Source organism: Scyliorhinus torazame, chromosome 22, assembly GCF_047496885.1.
Source record: "Scyliorhinus torazame isolate Kashiwa2021f chromosome 22, sScyTor2.1, whole genome shotgun sequence".
NCBI lineage: Eukaryota > Metazoa > Chordata > Chondrichthyes > Carcharhiniformes > Scyliorhinidae > Scyliorhinus > Scyliorhinus torazame.
The window spans coordinates 107559292-107582924 of NC_092728.1; the positions used below are offsets into that span (position 1 = coordinate 107559292).

The 23633-nt window shown below is 50.1% G+C and overlaps 1 protein-coding gene across 3 annotated transcripts in view; it reads right to left on the bottom strand.

The window, feature by feature from the left end:
• The window catches only part of card9 (caspase recruitment domain family, member 9), an 83872-nt gene that overhangs the window by 48803 nt on the left and 11436 nt on the right, over window positions 1-23633 (bottom strand). For all 3 annotated transcript variants that reach the window (XM_072488876.1, XM_072488874.1, XM_072488875.1), the window contains exons 3-6: window positions 23143-23280; window positions 20007-20332; window positions 15943-16122; window positions 11542-11685 (exon numbers count right to left, since the gene is read on the bottom strand). In XM_072488876.1, the coding sequence (XP_072344977.1) occupies window positions 11542-11685; window positions 15943-16122; window positions 20007-20332; window positions 23143-23280 (788 nt within the window). The remainder of the gene's footprint in view (window positions 1-11541; window positions 11686-15942; window positions 16123-20006; window positions 20333-23142; window positions 23281-23633) is intronic.

Here is a 23633-nt window from a genome sequence, read left to right on the forward strand (position 1 = left end):
GATTTTATTAAATTATGAATACATTTATAATTTATTATTTATTTAAAGTGTAACCTAGCCATAACTTAGCCAAAGGTTCAGAAGGGCGGTGAAGAAGAAAATAAGAGAGGCAAAGAGCGAGTATGAAGGGATATTTCTTCAGTGTTTCCCTCCCTACCTCCTCCTCTAACCAAAAAAAAACAATCACTGTCATGATCCCAGCTGAGAAAAGATCAAGAGGGAGACTCGAGGGCAGGTCGAAGTAGAAAGAAGTTGAACCGTGATGTCACAGCCAGCAGGTAAGTGATTTGCTGGTGACTGGTAAGTAGTTTTTCTTTTCCCTGAGGTGTTATCGTGCGGGGCGCAGTGGTTGCTGAGTGAGTGCTTGCTGAGAAGGGGAGTAAATTTTTAAAAAACTTACTGTTGGGAGTTTCCAGCTGAATCCGGTCGGAGTGAGGACAGAGTGACTTCTGGGTAAGATTTAAATTGTTTGCGCAGGACGATAACAGCTGATTGCTGTTCTCGTGCGGGGCGCAGTGGTTGCTGGTTAAGTGTTTTATTTTTACCTGTATTTAAGTTGGGCGGTTCCTAAACCCTAGACACTACACTTGTAGTGTCCCCCACCCTTCCACCTCCTTTAAACTAAGGGGTAGAGTGAATAACAGGTAAGCTCTTTCTTTCTTTTTCTTGTTTTATCTAGAGGGGATGGCAGGGAAGGTAGTGCAATGTTCCTCCTGCAGAATGTTTGAGGTGAGGGACGCCGTCAGTGTCCCTGCTGATTTCATCTGTGGGAAGTGCACCCATCTCCAGCTCCTCAGAAACCGCATTAGGGAACTGGATCTGGATGAACTTCGGACCATTCGGGAGGCAGGGGTGGTCATAGATAGAAGCTTCAGGGATGTAGTTACTCCGAAGAATAAAGATAGATGGGTGACAGTGAGAGGGGCTGGGAGGAAGCAGTCAGTACAGGGATCCCCTGTGGTCGTTCCCCTTAGTAACAAGTATCCCGCTTTGGATACTGTTGAGGGGGAACGACCACAGGGGTAAGTCACGGTGAACGGATCTCCAGCACTGAGTCCGTCCCTGTGGCTCAGAAGGGAAGGAGGGGGAGCAGGAGAGCAATAGTTATTGGTGACTCGATAGTTAGAGGGGCAGATAGACGGTTCTGTGGCAATGAAAGAGACTCACGGATCGTATGTTGCCTCCCGGGTGCCAGGGTCCGTGACGTCTCGGACCGTGTTTTCAGAATCCTTAAGGGAGAGGGGGAACAGTCACAAGTCGTGGTGCACATCAGTACCAATGACATAGGTAAGAGAAGATTAAAACAGGAATTTAGGGAGCTAGGTTGGAAGCTGAGAGCCAGGACAAACCATATTGTCATCTCTGGTTTGTTGCCGGTGCCACGTGCTAGTGAGGTGAGGAACAGGGAGAGAGTGCAGATAAACACGTGGCTGCAGGGATGGTGTAGGAGTGGATAATTGGAGCACATTCTGGGGAAGGTGGAACCTGTACAGACAGGACGGTTTGCACCTGAACCAGAGGGGCATCAATATCCTGGGAGGGAAATTCGCTATGGCTCTTCGGGGGGGGGGGTTTAAACTAATTTGTCAGGGGGCTGGGAAAACGAGCTGTAGTCCAGAAGCCAGTGTTGAGAGTAGTGAGGTACTGAGGAGGGTATCAAGGTCGCAGGAGTGTACCGGCAGTCAGAAAGGTGGGTTGAAGTGTGTCTATTTCAATGCAAGGAGCATCAGGAATAAGGTAGGCGAACTTGGAGCGTGGATTGGTACTTGGGACTACGATGTTGTGGCCATTACAGAGACATGGTTAGAACAGGGACAGGAATGGTTGTTGGAAGTTCCGGGGTATAGATGTTTCAGTAAGAGTAGGGAAGGTGGTAAAAGAGGTGGAGGAGTTGCATTGTTAATCAAGGATAGTTTAACGGCTACAGAAAGGCAGTTCGAAGGGGATCTGCCTACTGAGGTAATATGGGCCGAAGTTAGAAATAGGAAAGGAGCGGCCACATTGTTAGGAGTTTTCTATAGGCCCCCAAATAGTAATAGAGATGTGGAGGAAGAAATTGCAAAACAGATTATGGATAGGTGTGGAGGTCTCCGGGTAGTTGTCATGGGTGACTTTAACTTTCCAAAAATTGATTGGAACCTCTATAGGTCGAACAGTTTGGATGGGGCAGTTTTTGTACAGTGTGTGCAGGAGGCTTTCCTCACACAATATGTGGATAGGCCGACAAGAGGGGGGGCCACATTGGATTTGGTACTGGGTAATGAACCGGGCTAAGTGTTAGATTTGCTTGTAGGACAGCACTTTGGAGATAGTGACCACAATTCGGTGTCTTTCACTATTGCAGTGGAGGGGATAGGGCCATACGGCAGGGCAAGGTTTATATTTGGGGGAGGGGTAATTATGATGCAATTAGGCAAGAATTAGGGAGCATAAGATGGGAACAGAAACTGTCAGGGAAAGGCACAAATGAAAAGTGGAGCTTGTTCAAGGAACAAATACTGCGTGTCCTTGATAGGTATGTCCCTGTCAGGCAGGGAGGAAATGGCCGTGTGAGGGAACCATGGTTCACAAAAGAGGTTGAATGTCTTGTCAAGAGGAAAAAGGAAGCGTATGTAAGGATGAGAAAACAAGGTTCAGTTGGGTCGCTTGAGGGTTACAAGTTAGCAAGGAATGAGCTGACAAAAGGGCTTGGGAGAGCTAGGAGGGGGCATGAGAAGTCCTTGGCGGGTCGGATCAAGGAAAATCCCAAGGCTTTTTACTCTTATGTGAAAAATAAAAGAATGACCAGGGTGAGGTTAGGGCCGGTCAAGGACAGTAGTAGGAACTTGTGCGTGGAGTCAGAAGAAATAGGAGAGGCGTTGAATGAATACTTTTCTTCAGTGTTCACCAAGGACAGCGCGGTAGCATAGTGGTTAGCACACTTGCTTCACAGCTCCAGGGTCCCAGGTTCGATTCCCGGCTTGGGATACTGACTGTGCGGACGGTCTGCACGTTCTCCCCGTGTGTGCGTGGGTTTCCTCCGGGTGCTCCGGTTTCCTCCCACAGTCCAAAGATGTGCAGGTTGGGTGGATTGGCCATGCTAAATTACCCTTAGTGTCCAAAATTGCCCTTAGTGTTGGGTGAGATTACTGGGTTATGGGGATAGGGTGGAGGTGTGGGCTTGGGTAGGGTGCTCTTTCCAAGAGCCGGTGCAGACTCGATGGGCCGAATGGCCTCCTTCTGCAATGTAACTTCTATGTAAACTATGAGAGGGGCCATGTTTTTGAGGATGAGAGTGTGATACAGGCGGGTAGGCTGGAGGAGGTAGATGTTCTGAGTAAGGATGTATTAGCAATTTTGAAAAACCTTAGGGTCGATAAGTCCCCTGGGCCAAATGGGATATATCCAAGGATTTTTTGGGAGGCAAGGGATGAGATTGCAGAGCCATTGCCTTTGATCTTTGGGTCCTCACTGCCACAGGGATAGTGCCAGAGGATTGGAGAGTGGCGAATCTTGTTCCTCTGTTCAAGAAAGGGAATAGGAATGACCCTGGTAATTATAGGCCAGTTAGTCTTACTTCGGTGGTCGGTAAGTTAATGGAAAAGGTCCTGAAGGATAGGATTTATGACCATTTGGAAAGATGCAGCTTAATCCGGGATAGTCAACACGAATTTGTGAAGGGTAAGTCTTGCCTCACAAATTTGATTGAATTCTTTGAGGAGGTAACTAAGTGTGTAGATGAAGGTAGAGCAGTTGATGTTGTATACATGGATTTTAGTAAGGAGGTGTGGGATAGAGGGAAATTTGGCCAATTGGATAAGTAACTGGTTATCACCTAGAAGACAGAGGGTGGTGGTGGATGGAACATTTTCAGACTGGAGCCCAGTTACCAGCGGTGTACCACAGGGATCAGTGCTGGGACCTCCGCTATTTGTGATTTTTATCAATGACTTGGAGGAGGGGGCTGAAGGGTGGGTCAGTAAATTTGCTGATGACACCAAGATTGGTGGAGTAGTGGATGAGGTGGAGGGCTGTTGTAGGCTGCAAAGAGACATTGATAGGATGCAGAGCTGGGCCAAAAAATGGCAGATGGAGTTTAACCCTGATAAGTGCGAGATGATTCATTTTGGTAGAAAAAATTTGAATGCGGATTACAGGGTCAACGGCAGGGTTCTGAGGAATGTGGAGGAACAGAGAGATCTTGGGGTTCATGTCCACAGATCTCTGAAGGTTGCCACTCAAGTGGATAGAGCCGTGAAGAAGTGTGTGGTAATCACCACTGTTGTATATATTAGATGTGTGGTAAGACCCTGTATTACAGGTATGGGGTTAGTCCCTGCCTGCTGGCTCCGCCCAGTAGGTGGAGTATAAATATGTGTGCTCCCTATGCAGCAGCCATTTCACCAGCTGTAGGAGGCCACACATCTTAGAGTAATAAAGCCTCAGTTGTATTCAATTCTCGTCTCTGTGCAATTGATCGTGCATCAATGTGTTACCGTTTATTAACAGGGGGCTTGAGTTTAAGAGCCGCGGGGGACCCTGGTGAGACCACATTTGGAGCATTGTGTGCAGTTCAGGTCACCTCACTATAGGAAGGATGTGGAAGCATTGGAAAGGGTGCAAAGGAGATTTACCAGGACACTGCCTAGTTTGCAGGATAGGTCTTATGAGGAGAGGTTGAGGGAGCTAGGGATTTTCTATTTGGAGCGGAGGAGGATGAGAGGCGACTTAATAGAGGTTTATAAGATGATGAGGGGGATAGATAGAGTGGACGTTCAGAGACTATTTCCTCGTGTGGATGTAGCTGTTACAAAGGAGCATAACTATAAGATTCAGGGTGGGAGATATAGGAGGGATGTCCGAGGTAGGTTCTTTACTCAGAGAGTGGTTAGGGTGTGGAATGGACTGCCTGTTGTGATAGTGGAGTCGGACACTTTAGGAACTTTCAAGCGGTTATTGGATAGGCACATGGAGCACACCAGAATGACAGGGAGTGGGATAGCTTGATCTTGGTTTCGGACAATGCTCGGCACAACATCGAGGGCCGAAGGGCCTGTTCTGTGCTGTACTATTCTGGTCGCCGCATTATAGGAAGGATGTGGAAGCATTGGAAAGGGTGCAGAGGAGATTTACCAGAATGTTGCCTGGTATGGAGGGAAGATCTTATGAGGAAAGGCTGAGGGACTTAAGGCTGTTTTCATTAGACAGAAGAAGGTTAAGAGGTGACTTAATTGAGGCATACAAGATGATCAGAGGATTGGATAGGGTGGACAGTGAGAGCCTTTTTCCTCGGATGGTGATGTCTAGCACGAGGGGACATAGCTTTAAATTGAGGGGAGATAGATATAAGACAGATGTCAGAGGTAGGTTCTTTACTCAGAGAGTAGTAAGGGCGTGGAATGCCCTGCCTGCAACAGTAGTGGACTCGCCAACACTAAGGGTATTCAAATGGTCATTGGATAGACATATGGACGATAAGGGAATAGTGTAGATGGGCTTTAGAGTGGTTTCACAGGTCGGCGCAACATCGAGGGCCGAAGGGCCTGTACTGCGCTGTAATGTTCTATGTTCAATGATACTGGCAGCGAAGATGAAATGGAATCCCCAAGGTATTCTGTAGGCTCCGAAATAGTAAAGGGGAGAATGGGGCCGATTAGTGACCAAAATGAGGATTTACACAGAGAGCTTGGCTGAGGTATTAAGTGAATACTTAGCACCTGACTTTACCAAGGATAAAGAACAAAGAAAAGTATAGCACAGGAACAGGCCCTTCGGCCCTCCAAGCCTGCACCGACCATGCTACCCGTCTGAACTAAAATCTTCTACACTTCCTGGGTCCGTATCCCTCTATTCCCATCCTATTCATGTATTTATCAAGATGCCCCTTAAATGTCACTATCGTCCCTGCTTCCACCACCTCCTCCGGTAGCGAGTTCCAGGCACCCACTACCCTCTGTGTAAAATCTTACCTCGTACATCTACTCTAAACCTTGCCCCTCGCACCTTAAATCTATGCCCCCTAGTAATTGACCCCTCTACCCTGGGGTAAAGCCTCTGACTATCCACTCTATCTATGCCCCTCATAATTTTGTAGACCTCTATCAGGTCGCCCCTCAACCTCCTTCGTTCCAGCGAGAACAAACCGAGTTTATTCAACCGCTCCTCATAGCTAATGCCCTCCATACCAGGCAACATCCTGGTAAATCTCTTCTGCACCCTCTCTAAAGCCTCCACATCCTTCTGGTAGTGTGGCGACCAGAATTGAACACTATACTCCAAGTGTGGCCTAACTAAGTTTTAAACAGCTGCACGGGAGAAGATCTACCCAGGACATGGTGACCGAGGAGGAATTCTAATACTAGATGTGTCTAAAATTGATAAGGAGGAGTTTTTGGAGATGCTGTCCGCACTTAAAGCTGGCAAGGCACCAGGATCAGATGAGAAACACCCAAGGATACTGAGGGAAGTGAGAATGGAAATTTCAGAGGCACCGGCCATCATTTTTCAGTTTTCTTTAGACTCAGGGATGGTCCCAGAGGAATAGAGAATTGTAAACATTACACCCTTGTTCAAAAAAAGGATGTAAAGATAAACCCAGTGTTATGGGCCAGGGTTCAGAGAACCCCAAAGTGTCTCATGGAGTTCACCCGACCCAGATTGTGGAATGGGGAGCACACGGCCCACTCTACAGGTGTGGTACAGCAGAAATGGAAAAGTATTTTTTAAAACAAAACAATGTTTATTCTATGAACTCAAGTTAACCTTTTTAAAACATACAGTGAACATCTTAGCAACCATCAATTCAAATACAACCCCCAAAGAATACAACACTAAGTAATCCTTTAAGCTTTCCTTTTAACATCCATAAGACTTAAAACACCTTTTCCCAGAAGCACATCAGGTTAAAGTCACTACTGTTATTAGTTTTAAATCACCAGGATCGATTTATAGGGCGTCATTCTCCGACCCCCCGCCGGGTCGGAGAATGGCCGTTGGCCGCCGTGAATCCCGCCCCCGCCCCCGCCGAAGTCTCCGCTCCCGGAGATTGGGCGGGGGCGGGAATCCAGCCGCGCCGGTTGGCGGGACCCCCCGCTGGATTCTCCGGCCCGGATGGGCCGAAGTCCCGCCCAGGAATTGCCTGTCCCGCCGACGTAAATCAAACCTGGTATTTACCGGCGGGACCAGGCAGCGTGGGCGGGCTCCGGGGTCCTGGGGGGGGGCGCGGGGCGATCTGACCCCGGGGGGTGCCCCCACGGTGGCCTGGCCCGCGATCGGGGCCCACCGATCCGCGGGCGGGCCTGTGCCGTGGGGGCACTCTTTCCCTTCCGCCACCGCCACGGCCTCCACCATGGCGGAGGCGGAAGAGACTCTCCCCACTGCGCATGCGCGGGAAACTGTCGGCGGCCGCTGACGCTCCCGCGCATGCGCCGCATTTCCGCGCCAGCTGGCGGGGCAACAAACGCCATTTCCGCCAGCTGGCGGGGCGGAAATCCCTCCGGCGTCGGCCTAGCCCCTCAATGTTGGGGCTCGGCCCCCAAAGATGCGGAGACTTCCGCACCTTTTTGCCGGCGCGATGCCCGTCTGATTTGCGCCGGCTTTGGCGCCAGTCGGCGGGCATCCCGCCGTTGGGGGAGAATTTCGCCCCCTGTCTTTAGATTACAGAGAGAGATTCATACACCTTCTGGCTGTGACTGCAGCTATCCAGCTCTGAAAACAAAACTAAAACACACGCTGCAGCAAACAGCCTAAAACGAAAGTAAAAAGCTGACAGACAGCCCAGCTCCACCCACTCTCTGACATCACTGCAGTAATAAACACCCATTTCTTAAAGGTGCTCTCACATGACACCAGCGACTAAATTTTGGAGATAATATATTTAGTTTCCGTGTCCAAATCATTAATATATAATGTAAACAGTTGAGATCCTGGCACAGATCCCTGTGGTACCCCACTAGTCAACGCCTGCTAATCAGAAAAAGATCCACTTATTCCACCTTTTTGTTTCCTGTCGGGTGGGGGAGTCCAGAACTAGGGGTCACAGTCTGAGGATAAGGGGTAAACCTTTTATGACTGAGGTAAGGGGAAATTTCTTCACACAGAGAGCGGGGAATCTGTGGAATTCACTCCCACAGAAAGTAGCTGAGGCCAAAACATTGTGAAATTTCAGGAAGGAATTTGATACAGCTCTTGGGGAAAGGGATTAAGGGATATGGGGGGGGGGGGATCAGGGTATTGAAATTGATGATCAGCCATGATCACAATGAATGGAGAGCAGGCTGGAAGGGCCGAATGGCCTCCTCCTGCTTCTATTCTCTACATTTCTATGTTTGAAGTATTGTAAACTGTGAGGAGGACAGTGTAGAACTTCCAACGGTCACAGATAAGTTGTTGGAGTGGGCAGAGAGGTGGCAGATGAAGTTCAATGTGGAGAAGTTGTGAGGTGTTGCATTTTGGTAGGAAGAATGCGGAGAGAAAATACAAAATAAGGTGTAAAATTCTTAAGGGGGTGCAGGGGCAGAGGAACCTGGGTGTTTTTGTGCTTCAATCATTGAAGGTGGCAGGGCAGCTTGAGGGAATGGTTAATAAAGCAAACAGTACCCTGGGCTTTATGAATAAAGGTATAAAGTACAAGAGCGAGGAGGTGATGTTGAATTTGTACAAGTCTGTTATTTCTATCTCAGCTGGAGTATTGTATCCAGTTCGGGACGCCGCACTTTTGGACGGATGTGAGAGGGTGTGGAGAAGATTCCCGAGAATGGTTCCAGGAATGAGAAACTTTGGGAGATAGATTGAGAGGCAATTTCATAGAATTTACAGTGCAGAAGGAGGCCATTCGGCCCATCAAGTCTGCACCGGCTCTTGGAAAGAGCACCCTACCCAAGGTCAACACCTCCACCCTATCCCCATAACCCCAGCCAACACTAAGGGCAATTTTGGACACTAAGGGCAATTTATCATGGCCAATCCACCTAACCTGCACATCTTTGGACTGTGGGAGGAAACCGGAGCACCCGGAGGAAACCCACGTACACACGATAGGATGTGCAGACTCCGCACAGACTGAAGTGTTCAAAATCCCGAGGGGTCTGGACAGATTTCATACATTTGTATGTTCATATGGTCATTACCTGACATTTACGTGGTGCAACTATTACTTAACGCTTATCAGCCCAAGTTTGAATGTTGTCCAGGTTTTACTGCATGCAGTCATGGACTACTTCAGTATCTGAGGACTCATACATGGTGCTTTCTGCTCAAAGAAAAGCACTTTACTGCTTTTGATGTGGTCAAGAGCGGTCAATCATAGCCAAAATTTTATAAACATTGCGGTCTGTTTCCCAGCAGAGTACTTGAGATCCATTCAAGTGTGAAGGGAAATAAAATTAATATGTAACTGTTCCCATTGATGAAAGGGTAGGAAACGAGAGGGGGCAGATTTAAAATACATAGAAAAAGAAGCGAGAGAGATGTGAGGAAAAGTTGGGTTTTGGAAGGCTCTGCCCCAGAGTCTGATGGAGGGCGGTTCAATTGAAGCTCTCAAGACCGTTATCTGAAAAGCAAGAATGTGCCGGGTTAAGGGGTGAAGGAAAATTGTTCATTCGGAGAGTTGGTGCAGACGCGATGGGCTGAACGGCCTCCTTCTGCGCCTTAACAATTCAGGTGCCTGTTTTGCGAAACCCTGGAACGGAGTGTCAGTAGGCTGTTCCACCACATGGGGCTTCACACCAAATCCCTTCCCCAAAAGTCGCTGCACTGATACAGGAGACCGTTATTAGGAGGAAAGACTTTGGTTGATTATCCCTCTCCCAATCAGTTCCTGGGAACGGGCTATTTTACTCATGTCCCAGTAAGTGTCACCAAGGAGGCCTTCCCATAACAACTTACATTTCTGCAATGCTCTTTGCAGAGTTCAAAAACATTCCATAAACAATGGAAAATGGGATGCACTTTAATGAGGCTTTGGGAGAAGACAGTCCAAGGTTTATGGAGGGCATTCTGGAGCTTAGAGCCTCAGGCTGCCAATGATGGAGCGATGGGAATCGAGGGGTGCTCGAGAGGCCGGAATTGGGGGAGCGCAGAGATCTTGGAGTGTTGTAGGGCTGGAGGTGTTTACAGAGTTAGGTAGGGAGTAGGGGCTGGAGGAGGTTACAGAGATAGGGAGGGGTGTAGGGGCTGGAGGAGGTTACAGAGATAGGGAGGGGGGTAGGGGCTGGAATTACAGAGATAGGGAGGGGTGTAGGGGCTGGAGGAGGTTACAGAGATAGGATGGGGTGTAGGGGCTGGAGGAGGTTACAGAGATAGGGAGGGGTGTAGGGGCTGGAGGAGGTTACAGAGATAGGGAGGGGTGTAGGGGCTGGAGGAGGTTACAGAGATAGGGAGGGGTGTAGGGGCTGGAGGGGGTTACAGAGATAGGGAGGGGTGTAGGGGCTGGAGGGGGTTACAGAGATAGGGAGGGGTGTAGGGGCTGGAGGAGGTTACAGAGATAGGGACGGGTGTAGGGGCTGGAGGAGGTTACAGAGATAGGGAGGGGTGGAGAGGCTGGAGGAGGTTACAGAGATAGGGAGGGGTATAGGGGATGGAGGAGATAAAGATGCTCGAGAGAGATTTAAACATGAGAATGAATATGTTAATTTTGAGATAATGCCGGTTCGGAAGTTCCTAGGTTATCAGGTTACTAGGTTACTGTGTTACTAGGTTATCAGGTTACTAGGTTACTGTGTTACTAGGTTATCAGGTTACTAGGTTACTGTGTTACTAGGTTAGTGAACACAGGGTTGAATTGGAATTGCATTGAACCATCGATTGTGTTTTGAATGAGCTGAGGTTTATGGACAGGGTAAGTAGCCAGTGGGGCAGTTTGACTGGTCGCACCTGGATGATAAGAAAGGCCTGTCCAGGGTTTCAGCAGGAAATGAGTTGAGATGGAGGAAGGCTACCATTTATTACCCATCCCTAATTGCCCCTTGAGAAGATAGGCGTAAGCTCTTTTATTGAACCGCTGCAGTCCATGTGGAGTAGGTACACCCACAGTGCTGTTAGGGGGGGAGTGCCAGGATTTTTACCCTGAAGGAACGGTGATATATTTCCAAGGGAGGTTGGTGAGTGACTTGGAGGGGAGCCTCCAGGTGGTGGAGTTCCTAGGCAGCTGTTCCGGCATCCACAATATTTATATGGCTAGTCCAGTTAGGTTTCTGATCAATGGTAACCCCCAGGATGTTGATTGTGGGAGATTCAGCGATGGTAATGCCATTGAATGTCAAGGGGCGGTGGTTAGATCCTCTCTTGTAGGAGATGGTCATTGCCGGGCACTTGTGTGGTGCAAATGTAACTTGTCACTTGTCAGCCCAAAGCCTGAATATTGTCCAGGTCTTGCTGCATTTGGACGGGGACTGCTTCATTATCTGAGGAGTCGCGAATGGTCCCTTCTTTGTATCAAACCTGCTAATTGTGGTTCAAGATGGCAACTCACCAACACCTTCTCCGGGGCATCTAGGGATCAGAAATAAATGCCGCCCCTGCCAGTGACACCCACATCCCAGAATACGGAAAGGAAAAACCCACCGTATCCCGTATTTCTTCAACATCCCGAAGCTCTTTGCGAAGACTGTAAATACTGTTGACAAGTTCTTGGTGTTCCTCCAGCGCTGTCCTCTGATCATCTTCCAAAATCTGGATATACGTCTTATTTTTATCAACTTTGTCAACCTGCAATTTGTGTGACAATCAAATTAACCCAGATTAGATCACCGAGCATCGCAGATTGTTTCTGTCTCTTAGCTACAATATACAGGTTAAGTGGACATATGGAGTTAATTATAAAGCAACTGATTACATGGAAGTACAGTGGAGATGGTTAAAATGAACACTCCCTAAAGACTGAGACTCACTGGGGAGGTTTTGTGTTGTGGTAATGTCACTCCACCACTAATTGGCTACTAATGCAGAGTCCCAGGTTAATGCTCTGGGGACAGGGGTTCAAATCTCACCACAGCAACTGGTGGAATTTAAATTCAATTAATAAACTCTGGAATTAAAAACTAGTCTCAGTAAGGGTGACCATTGCAACAAACAACAAAACCCATCTGGTTCACTAATGATCCTTTCGGGACGGAAATCTGCCACCCTTACCTCGCCCTTGCCACCCTTGCCCTACAGGTCACTCCAGACCCACAGCAAAGTGCCTGACACATCATAGATCATAGATCATCAAATTTACAGTGCAGAAGGAGGCCATTTGGCCCATCGAGTCTGCACCGGCCCTTGGAAGGAACACCCCACTCAAGCCCACGCCTCCACCCTATCCCCGTAACCCAGTAACCCCACAATTTATCACGGCCATTCCACCTAACCTGCACATCTTTGGACTGTGGGAGGAAACCGGAGCACCCGGAGGAAACCCACGCAGACACGGGGAGAACGTGCAGACTCCGCACAGACAGTCACCCAAGCCGGGAATCGAACCCGGGACCCTGGAGCTGTGAAGCAACTGTGCTAACCACTATGCCACTGTGCTGCCCACTGCAATGGCCTTACGAGCCACTCAGTTCAAGGACAATTAGGGATTAGCAGCCTGCGACACCCACATCCCACCACAGGCTAAAAAGGAAACCCAAGTAACTAAAATATACACGGCATTCTCAACCCACAATGCACCAAATAACTTCAACAGCTTAAATTCACAAAAGTCTGAACGCAATGGGGCAGTGGTCGGTGGTAAAAGCAGCCGTTTCTTTCAATGAGTCAGACGGGGGCCAGTGGTTCTCCCCCTTCAGAATTTGGTCCCCTTATCTGTGGTAGCCATGATGTGGAGTTGCCGGCGTTGGACTGGGGTGAGCACAGTAAGAAGTTTTACAACACCAGGTTAAAGTCCAACAGGTTTGTTTCAAATGTTCATTTGAACCTGGTGTTGTAAGACTTCTATCTGAGGAAGGATATAGTTGCCATAGAGGGAGCGAATGGAGGTTCACCAGAATACTCCTGGGATGGCGGGATTGTCTGATGAGGAGGGTTTGGGGAGACTGGATCAGTATTCTCAAAGTTTCGAAGAACGAGGGGTGACCATCGAAACTTCCACGATTCTTACGGGATGTGACAGGCCCGATGTGGAGGGGACGTTTCCTCTGTCTGGGGGTCTAGAACCAGGGGACATAATCCCAGAATAAGGGGCCGGCCATTTCAGACTGAGATGAATGGGAATTTCTTCACTCAGAGTGTGGGGAATCTTGGGAATTCTCTAACCAGGGAGGATGTGGAAGATCAAGGCAGATGTTTGGAAACAAAGGGATCTGGGGGTAGCAAGGAAAGTGCGATCATCGGCCATGATTGGTATGAATGGTGTTGAAGGCTCTAAGGGCCGAATAGCCTACTCCTGTCCCCCTGTTCCTATTAATTCCGCCCAGAATTAATTCCACTGGCGGCACTGCCACTTTTAACTAAAACTAGATTCTAGACATTCAGCAGCAAACTTGACACGGATTGAGTTGGGAGACGGGAGCAGAGTTTAGGATGAGTTGACGTTTATGGAGGTTAGGAGGTGGGGCATCAGCCAGGAGCCTGGATTAAACCAAAGCGGGAATGAGGGCGAGGGGAATGGGGGCGAGGGGAATGGGGGCGAGGGGAAAGTGGGCGAGGGGAATGAGGGCGGGGGGAATGGGGGCGGGGGGAATGGGGGCGAGGGGAATGGGGGCGAGGGGAATGGGGGCGAGGGGAATGAGGGCGGGGGAATGAGGGCGAGGGGAATGGGGGCGAGGGGAATGGGGGCGAGGGGAATGAGGGCGGGGGGAATAAGGGCAGGGGAATGGGGGCGAGGGGAATGGGGGTGAGGGGAAAGTGGGCAAGGGGAATGAGGGCGGGGGGAATGAGGGCGGGGGGAATGAGGGTGGGGATATGTGGGCGAGGGGAATGAGGGCGAGGGGAAAGTGGGTGAGGGGAATGAGGGCGAGGGGAATGAGGGCGGGGGAATGAAGGCGGGGGGAATGGAGGCGAGGGGAATGTGGGCGAGGGGAATGAGGGCGAGGGGAAAGTGGGCGAGGGGAATGAGGGCGAGGGGAATGGAGGCGAGGGGAATGTGGGCGAGGGGAATGAGGGCGAGGGGAAAGTGGGCGAGGGGAATGAGGGCGAGGGGAATGAGGGCGGGGGAATGAGGGCGGGGGAATGTGGGCGGGGGAATGTGGGCGAGGGGAATGAGGGTGAGGGGAAAGTGGGCGAGGGGAATGAGGGCGAGGGGAATGAGGGCGAGGGGAATGAGGGCGAGGGGAATGAGGGCGGGGGCAATGAGGGCGAGGGGAATGTGGGCGAGGGGAATGAGGGCGAGGGGAATGAGGGCGGGGGGAATGAGGGCGGGGGGAATGAGGGCGGGGGGAATGAGGGCGGGGAGAATGAGGGCGGAGAGAATGAGGGCGGGGAGAATGAGGGCGGGGAGAATGAGGGCGGGGAGAATGAGGGCGGAGAGAATGAGGGTGGGGAGAATGAGGGCGGGGAGGATGAGGGCGGGGAGGATGAGGGCGGGGAGGATGAGGGTGGGGAGGATGAGGGCGGGGAGGATGAGGGCGGGGAGGATGAGGGCGGGGAGGATGAGGGCTGGGGGAATGAGGGCGAGGGGAATGAGGGCGAGGGGAATGAGGGCGAGGGGAATGAGGGCGAGGGGAATGAGGGCGAGGGGAATGAGGGCGGGGGAATGAGGGCGAGGGGAATGAGGGCGAGGGGAATGAGGGCGGGGAGAATGAGGGCGAGGGGAATGAGGGCGGGGGAATGAGGGCGGGGGAATGAGGGCGAGGGGAATGAGGGCGGGGAGAATGAGGGCGAGGGGAATGAGGGCGGGGAGAATGAGGGCGAGGGGAATGAGGGCGAGGGGAATGAGGGCGGAGGAATGAGGGCGAGGGGAATGAGGGTGGGGGAATGAGGGCGAGGGGAATGAGGGCGAGGGGAATGAGGGCGAGCGGAATGAGGGCGAGGGGAATGAGGGCGAGGGGAATGAGGGCGGGGAGAATGAGGGCGAGGGGAATGAGGGCGGGGGAATGAGGGCGAGGGGAATGAGGGCGAGGAGAATGAGGGTGAGGAGAATGAGGGCGAGGGGAATGAGAGCGAGGGGAATGAGGGCGGGGAGAATGAGGGTGAGGAGAATGAGGGTGAGGAGAATGAGGGCGAGGAGAATGAGGGCGAGGAGAATGAGGGCGAGGAGAATGAGGGCGAGGGGAATGAGGGCGAGGGGAATGAGGGCGAGGGGAATGAGGGCGGGGAGAATGAGGGCGAGGAGAATGAGGGCGAGGAGAATGAGGGTGAGGAGAATGAGGGTGAGGAGAATGAGGGTGAGGAGAATGAGGGCGAGGGGAATGAGGGCGAGGGGAATGAGGGCGAGGGGAATGAGGGCGGGGAGAATGAGGGCGAGGGGAATGAGGGCGGGGGAATGAGGGCGAGGGGAATGAGGGCGGGGAGAATGAGGGTGAGGGGAATGAGGGTAAGGAGTAAGAGGGTGAGGAGAATGAGGGTGAGGAGAATGAGGGTGAGGAGAATGAGGGTGAGGAGAATGAGGGCGAGGAGAATGAGGGCGAGGAGAATGAGGGTGAGGAGAATAAGGGTGAGGAGAATGAGGGTGAGGAGAATGAGGGCGAGGGGAATGAGGGCGAGGGGACTGAGGGCGGGGAGAATGAGGGCGAGGGGAATGAGGGCGGGGGAATGAGGGCGAGGGGAATGAGGGCGGGGAGAATGAGGGTGAGGGGAATGAGGGTAAGGAGTAAGAGGGTGAGGAGAATGAGGGTGAGGAGAATGAGGGTGAGGAGAATGAGGGTGAGGAGAATGAGGGTGAGGAGAATGAGGGCGAGGAGAATGAGGGTGAGGAGAATGAGGGTGAGGAGAAGCGATTTCAGAGTGAGTTACAAAGTGTAATCCTGTCCACAGAGCAAACGTCACAAATCAGCGACTGGAATAGGAATAATCCAAGCAGAAAATTCCCGCCCTCCTCACCTGTAGAGGACGCATCAGATCCTGGATTTTTGCCTTCAGTAAATCGTTTTCCTTTTGAACTTCCCAGATCAGCTCCTGTTTGGGTCTCTGCTCCATGGCATGTTTGAGTTTCATGGTGTGCGTACGTTCCACTTTACAACCATCTTCCGCAAGCATCACTCTGTGTTTCAACTTCTCAATCTGTAGCAATGTGTAATACCTCACATCATCACCACGGCAACATCAGAGACTCCTCACCCAACATTCTTCTATTGGTCAGGTCCATTAGGATTGAGATCAATGGGAGTGAATGGGAAGGGGTTTGATCCATTGGGATTGTGAACAATGGGAGTGAATGGGAAGAGGTTTGATCCATTGGGATTGTGTACAATGGAAGTGAATGGGAAGGGGTTTGATCCATTGCGATTGTGTACAATGGGAGTGAATGGGAAGGGGTGTGATCCATTTGGATTGAGTTCAATGGGAGTGAATGGGAAGGGGTTTGATCCATTGGGATTGTGTGCAATGGAAGTGAATGGGAAGGGGTTTGATCCATTGGGATTGAGTTCAATGGGAGTGAATGGGAAGGGGTTTGATCCATTGGGATTGTGTGCAATGGAAGTGAATGGGAAGGGGTTTGATCCATTGGGATTGAGTTCAATGGGAGTGAATGGGAAGGGGTTTGATCCATTGGGATTGTGTACAGTGGGAGTGAATGGGAAGGAGTTTGATCCATTGGGATTGTGTACAATGGGAGTGAATGGGAAGAGGTTTGATCCATTGGGATTGTGTACAATTGGAGTGAATGGGAAGAGGTTTGATCCATTGGGATTGAGTTCAATGGGAGTGAATGGGAAGGAGTTTGATCCATTGGGATTGTGTGCAATGGGAGTGAATGGGAAGGGGTTTGGATCCATTGGGATTGTGAACAATGGGAGTGAATGGGAAGGGGTTTGATCCATTGGGATTGTGTACAGTGGGAGTGAATGGGAAGAGGTTTGATCCATTGGGTTTGTGTACAATGGGAGTGAATGGGAAGGGGTTTGATCCATTGGGATTGTGTACAATGGGAGTGAATGGGAAGGGGTTTGATCCATTGGGATTGAGTTCAATGGGAGTGAATGGGAGGGGGTTTGATCCATTGGGATTGAGTTCAATGGGAGTGGATGGGAAAGGGTTTGATCCATTGGGATTGTGTACAATGGAAGTGAATGGGAAGAGGTTTGATCCAATGGGATTGTGTACAATGGGAGTGAATGGGAAGGGTTTTGATCCATTGGGATTGTGTACAATGGGAGTGAATGGGAAGAGTTTGATCCATTGGGATTGTATGCAATGGGAGTGAATGGGAAGGGGTTTGATCCATTGGGATTGTGAACAATGGGAGTGAATGGGAAGGGGTTTGATCCATTGGATTTGTGTACAATGGGAGTGAATGGGAAGAGGTTTGATCCATTGGGATTGTGTACAATGGAAGTGAATGGGAAGGGGTTTGATCCATTGGGATTGAGTTCAATGGGAGTGAATGGGAGGGGGTTTGATCCATTGGGATTGAGTTCAATGGGAGTGGATGGGAAAGGGTTTGATCCATTGGGATTGTGTACAATGGAAGTGAATGGGAAGAGGTTTGATCCAATGGGATTGTGTACAATGGGAGTGAATGGGAAGAGGTTTGATCCATTGGGATTGTGTACAATGGGAGTGAATGGGAAGGGTTTTGATCCATTGGGATTGTGTACAATGGGAGTGAATGGGAAGAGTTTGATCCATTGGGATTGTATGCAATGGGAGTGAATGGGAAGGGGTTTGATCCATTGGGATTGTGAACAATGGGAGTGAATGGGAAGGGGTTTGATCCATTGGATTTGTGTACAATGGGAGTGAATGGGAAGAGGTTTGATCCATTGGGATTGTGTACAATGGAAGTGAATGGGAAGGGGTTAGATCCATTGGGATTGTGTAAATTAGGAGTGAATGGGAAGGGGTGTGATCCATTTGGATTGAGTTCAATGGGAGTGAATGGGAAGGGGTTTGATCCATTGGGATTGTGTACAATGGAAGTGAATGGGAAAGGGTTTGATCCATTGGGATTGAGTTCCATGGGAGTGAATGGGAAGGGGTTTGATCCATTGGGATTGCGTGCAATGGAAGTGAATGGGAAGGGGTTTGATCCATTGGGATTGAGTTCAATGGGAGTGAATGGGAAGGGGTTTGATCCATTGGGATTTTGTACAGTGGGAGTGAATGGGAAGGAGTTTGATCCATTGGGATTGTGTACAATGGGAGTTAATGGGAAGAGATTTGATCCAATGGGATTGTATACAATTGGAGTGAATGGGAAGAGGTTTGATCCATTGGGATTGAGTTCAATGGGAGTGAATGGGAAGGAGTTTGATCCATTGGGATTGTGTGCATAGAGGAGTGAATGGGAAGGGGTTTGGATCCATTGGGATTGTGAACAATGGGAGTGAATGGGAAGGGGTTTGATCCATTGGGATTGTGTACAGTGGGAGTGAATGGGAAGAGGTTTGATCCATTGGGTTTGTGTACAATGGGAGTGAATGGGAAGGGGTTTGATCCATTGGGATTGTGTACAATGGGAGTGAATGGGAAGGGGTTTGATCCATTGGGATTGAGTTCAATGGGAGTGAATGGGAGGGGGTTTGATCCATTGGGATTGAGTTCAATGGGAGTGAATGGGAAGGGGTTTGATCCATTGGGCTTGTGTACAGTGGGAGTGAATGGGAAGAGGTTTGATCCATTGGGTTTGTGTACAATGGGAGTGAATGGGAAGGGGTTTGATCCATTGGGATTGTGTACAATGGGAGTGAATGGGAAGGGGTTTGATCCATTGGGATTGAGTTCAATGGGAGTGAATGGGAGGGGGTTTGATCCATTGGGATTGAGTTCAATGGGAGTGAATGGGAAGGGGTTTGATCCATTGGGATTGAGTTCAATGGGAGTGAATGGGAAGGGGTTTGATCCATTGGGATTGTGTACAATGGGAGTGAATGGGAAGGAGTTTGATCCATTGGGATTGTGTACAATGGGAGTGAATGGGAAGAGGTTTGATCCATTGGGATTGTGTACAATGGGAGTGAATGGGAAGGGGTTTGATCCATTGGGATTGTGTACAATGGGAGTGAATGGGAAGGTGTTTGATCCATTGGGATTGTGTACAATGGGAGTGAATGGGAAGGGGTTTGATTCACTGGGATTGAGTTCAATAGGAGTGAATGGGAAGGGGTTTAACCCACTGAGATTGAGTTCAATAGGAGTGAATGGGAAGGGGGTTGATCCAATAGGACTGTGCACAATGGAAGTGATTAAAATCTGGGAGACGCAAATCAAAAATTCACAAACACAAAAGCAAAATCCTGCAGATGCTGCAAATCTGAAATAAACTTAGAAACTGCTGGGAACACGCGGCCGGTTTAGCAGCGTCTGTGGAGACAGAACCTGAGTTAATGCTGCATCTCTGTGAATTTTCATTCCAAAGGTTTCACAGGTGGGCAGCACGGTAGCACAGCAGTTAGCACTGTTGCTACACAGCTCCAGGGTCCCGGGTTCGATTCCCGGCTTGGGCCACTGTCTGTGCGGAGTCTGCACGTTCTCCCCGTGTCTGCGTGGGTTTCCTCCGGATGCTCCGGTTTCCTCCCACAGTCCAAAGACATGCAGGTTAGGTGGATTGGACATTCTGAATTCTCCCTCCGTGTACCCGAACAGGCGCCGGAATGTGGCGACTAGGGGCTTTTCCCAGTAACTTCATTGCAGTGTTAATGTAAGCCTACGTGTGACAATAATGATTATGATTATTATTATATTGTCTCTCTCTGCACACGCGCTGACAAACCTTGTGAGGGTTTGCAGCATTTTCTGATTTTATTACAAAGTTCAGGAGGCTGCTTCAAGGGTGGAATTGGAAAATTAGAAACTGCTCTTTGCAGTTGAGAAGGATCTACACACGCCTGATACACGCAGAAACAAGGAAACATTCCTGTCGGGCGATGAGAGAGGGGAATCCATTGGCAATCTGGCAGAAGTGGGATTAAGGAGAAAGATTTTGTACCTTTCGTCAGACCCACCTCCAGCTGTAGATCCCTGTTCCTCATCATTGCTGTATTTTTCTCTTCACCCTGCCTCGCAAAATCCTTCGCCCACTTATAATTCTCCTCCTTACAGCCCTTCAGCTCCTCGCTGAAATTATTCCGTTCTTCCCGCATCTTCCAGAAACGTTCCCGATGTTTCTGCAGCTCGCTGACTTTGACCTGCAGCTGTTTGATCTGATCGTCCTTCTTGGACAGCCCAATGGTTGTCTCCTGAAGGTGCTTGTTGGCCTGGACAACTGCCTGCTGCTGCTTCTGTACCTCGGCCATCAGGAGCTGGGTGAGGCTGGACTCGCCCCCGGCATCTCAACAAAAACAAAGAGCCTCTCATTACTCCGATAATCCCAGCCAGCCAAACAGTCAACATCTTCCCTTTCGTCAGCTTCTCGGAGTGAGATGTGAGCTCTGAGGGTCAGACTGACGGGAAGGCTCAATCACACAGGGCAGCTCGCCCCACAGTCTCCACCTGGGAATCTATACGCTTAGCATCCCTGGTTATTCCTCTGGGAGAGGCGGCACATTGACAACCAATTCTCTCCTCAACTGACATCAAATCAAAGGGCCAAGGAGACATCCCAAATTATCAGTCAATCAAGTACTTTTGCGGAGCAGCACGGTGGCACAGTGGTTAGCATTGCTGCCTACAGCGCTGAGGACCCGGGTTCGAATCCCGGCCCTGGGTCACTGTCCGTGTGGAGTTTGCATGTTCTCCCTGTGTCTGCGTGGGTTTTACCCCACAACCCAAAGATGTGCAGGGTAGGTGGATTGGCCACGCTAAATTGGCCCTTAATTGAAAAAAATAATTGTGTACTCTAAATTTAATTTTAAAAAGTACTTTAGGAACTTTTGTAATGTAGGAACCACAGTAACCGCATTGTACACAGCAAGATCCCACTGTCAGCAACAACATAACTTGTGCGGGTTAAATATCCAGCAGGATACGAGTGCAAATTTCCCTGCTCGTCTATGACTGACATGGGATTTCCTCTGACAGTGCGGCACTCCCTCAGTACTGACCCTCTGACAGTGCGGCACTCCCTCAGTACTGACCCTCTGACAGTGCGGCACTCCCTCAGTACTGACCCTCTGCAGCACTCCCTCAGTACTGACCCTCTGACAGTGCGGCACTCCCTCAGTACTGACCCTCTGACAGGAGTTACGAGGAGGTGTGTGATAGTCATCGCGCTAAAGTAGGGTTGGCAACTGGGATTAAAGGTGTTCCCGGAGATTTAATCACATTCGTCACCCCCACACCCTGGCACTGGGCGGCCAAGACGTCCAATCATTGAGAACCTCCTACGTCCCTTGGAAAGCAAAGGGAGTCGTTACCCAATTACACGTGCTTGACCAGGAGCCACACTTTGTCCCATTTTCCACACTTTTTTGTCGGGTAAAGCGAAACGTACAAAAATAATTTTGTAGAAAAATAATCATTGTTAATTTCCGAATGATTTTTCTCCTGGGTTGCAGAGGATCCTGGAGATTGTCCTTCAATCGCTGGAGGCTCCAGGGCAGTCCTGGAGGGTTGGCAACTCCAGTATGAAGGTAATTGGTTAATGGGCTCTCTGTAGAAAGTGCTGTCAGCTCTGTGAAGGGGGAATGTCAGGAAAGGGATTTCAGAGAGCTAATCATTTAAAAAAACATTTAAAAAAAATTTTAAATAAGTTTAGAGTACCCAATTAATTTTTTCCAATTAAGGGGCAATTTAGCATGGTCAATCCACCTAGCCTGCACATCTTTGGGTTGTGGGGGCAAAACCCACGCAGACACTGGGAGAATGTGCAAACTCCACACGGACAGTGACCCAGAGCCGGGATCGAACCTGGGACCTCAGTGCCGTGAGGCAGCAGTGCTAACCACTGCGCCAGCGTGCTGCCCTCAGCGAGCTAATCATGACTGTTAGGTTGATGGGATCTCAGTTATTGCATATGAATCATCACGGCTCCATTCGACAGCATCCACAACAGGACATGTCGAAACTGCCATCACATGACTGAAACGAGCTGGAGTGGGGAGTGGGGGGGGCGAGACAACATCTTATTACTCCACAAGGGAACTCAGCAAGGCGGTGTGGAGAGCAGCAATGCAGAGAATATCCTCCAGCAGGAAGGAATGAACCCTGCCTCAAACAGACAGTCCTCTCAGGCACACAAAAGAGGCACTCATTCTTTTCACCTGCGCTCCACAGATGTTCAGCTCCAATTGTGCAGGAAAAACCGAGAAATGTCTAAACCCCACCTTCTTCAAAGAATCAAAAGAGAGAATCCTTCAGGCCATAATGCAGGCTCACAATAAGAACACATGACTTGTTACTCTCTTAGTAATCTAAGTGCATGTTTCATCTCTAGAACTCATCTTTTCCTTTTTTATATAAATTTGGAGTACCCAATTCATTTTTTCCAATTAAGGGGCAATTTAGCGTGGCCAATCCACCTACCCTGCACATCTTTGGGTTTATGGGGTTCAGACCCACACAGACATGGGGCGAATTCCACGCAGCGAGTGACACAGGGCCACTCCTTCCTCCTGGTTCCGAACTGGCCAGCTTTATTTACACAGGGAGTCTGCTAATGATTTCTCCGCCCCCCCCCCCTCATTGGGGAAGCTCATACTCCCACAGGATTGTGGGATTGTCATTAGTCCCCAGCCAATGGTAAGCAGGCAGGTTATAACATTTCTAAACAAAAACCCTTGTGCCACTCCACCAAAAGCTGAGGAAAAGAGGAGGAACCTCTTCCCGCCACCTCGTCCCACCACCTCGCCCCGCCACCTCTTCCCGCCACCTCGTCCCGTCTATAGCAGGAGAGAGGCTGCAGTTAGACAGGGAGTTCCGGGTACTGAGGCTCAGACAGCTGTTGACACTGCTGCCAGCTGTGATTCCATTCCAATCGGGGAGGCACGGGAGGATTTGAGGAGAAGGAGATCTCAGAGGTTTGTGAGGTTGCAGGCAGGAGGTTGCTGAGATAGGGAGGGCAAGGCTATGGAGGATAGAATGAGGAGAATTCCGAAACAAGACACGGCTAAACTGGCAGCCAATGTTTCTCAGGGTCATGGACCAAGTTTGAACGCGACACAATGGAGCTTTGGATGAGCATTAGAGAAAGATTTGTCTTACCAAGGATGACGGAGAATGTGCGAGTAGGGTCCTGTCCGGTTATCCGCCTGTAAAGTTCGGGATAGTACAGCTCCAGGCTTTCCAGGAAAGCAATGTATCCCTTGCAGCCAGTTCGCTGAAGAATGTCCAGCAGTGTGCCTACAAACATAACGAGGAGATGGTCAGTATTTCGACGGAAGCACCTGCTTTTTCAGCACCTGTCCTTTCATAGCTGCAACCTGCCATCAAATCTCTGCTACCCGCCCCAAGGGAGCAGCAGGAGCTGAGGCAACGTCCCTCTCCGCCCGGTTCCTGGGCTCGGAGGGGCTGGCAGGGCCTGAGGCAATGCCACTCTCCACCCGGTTCCTGGGCTCGGAGGGGCTGGCAGGGCCTGAGGCAACGTCCCTCTCCGCCCGGTTCCTGGGCTCGGAGGGGCTGGCAGGGCCTGAGGCAATGCCACTCTCCACCCGGTTCAGCTCAAAGTGTTCTCTTTGTCATAATGTACACCAGTA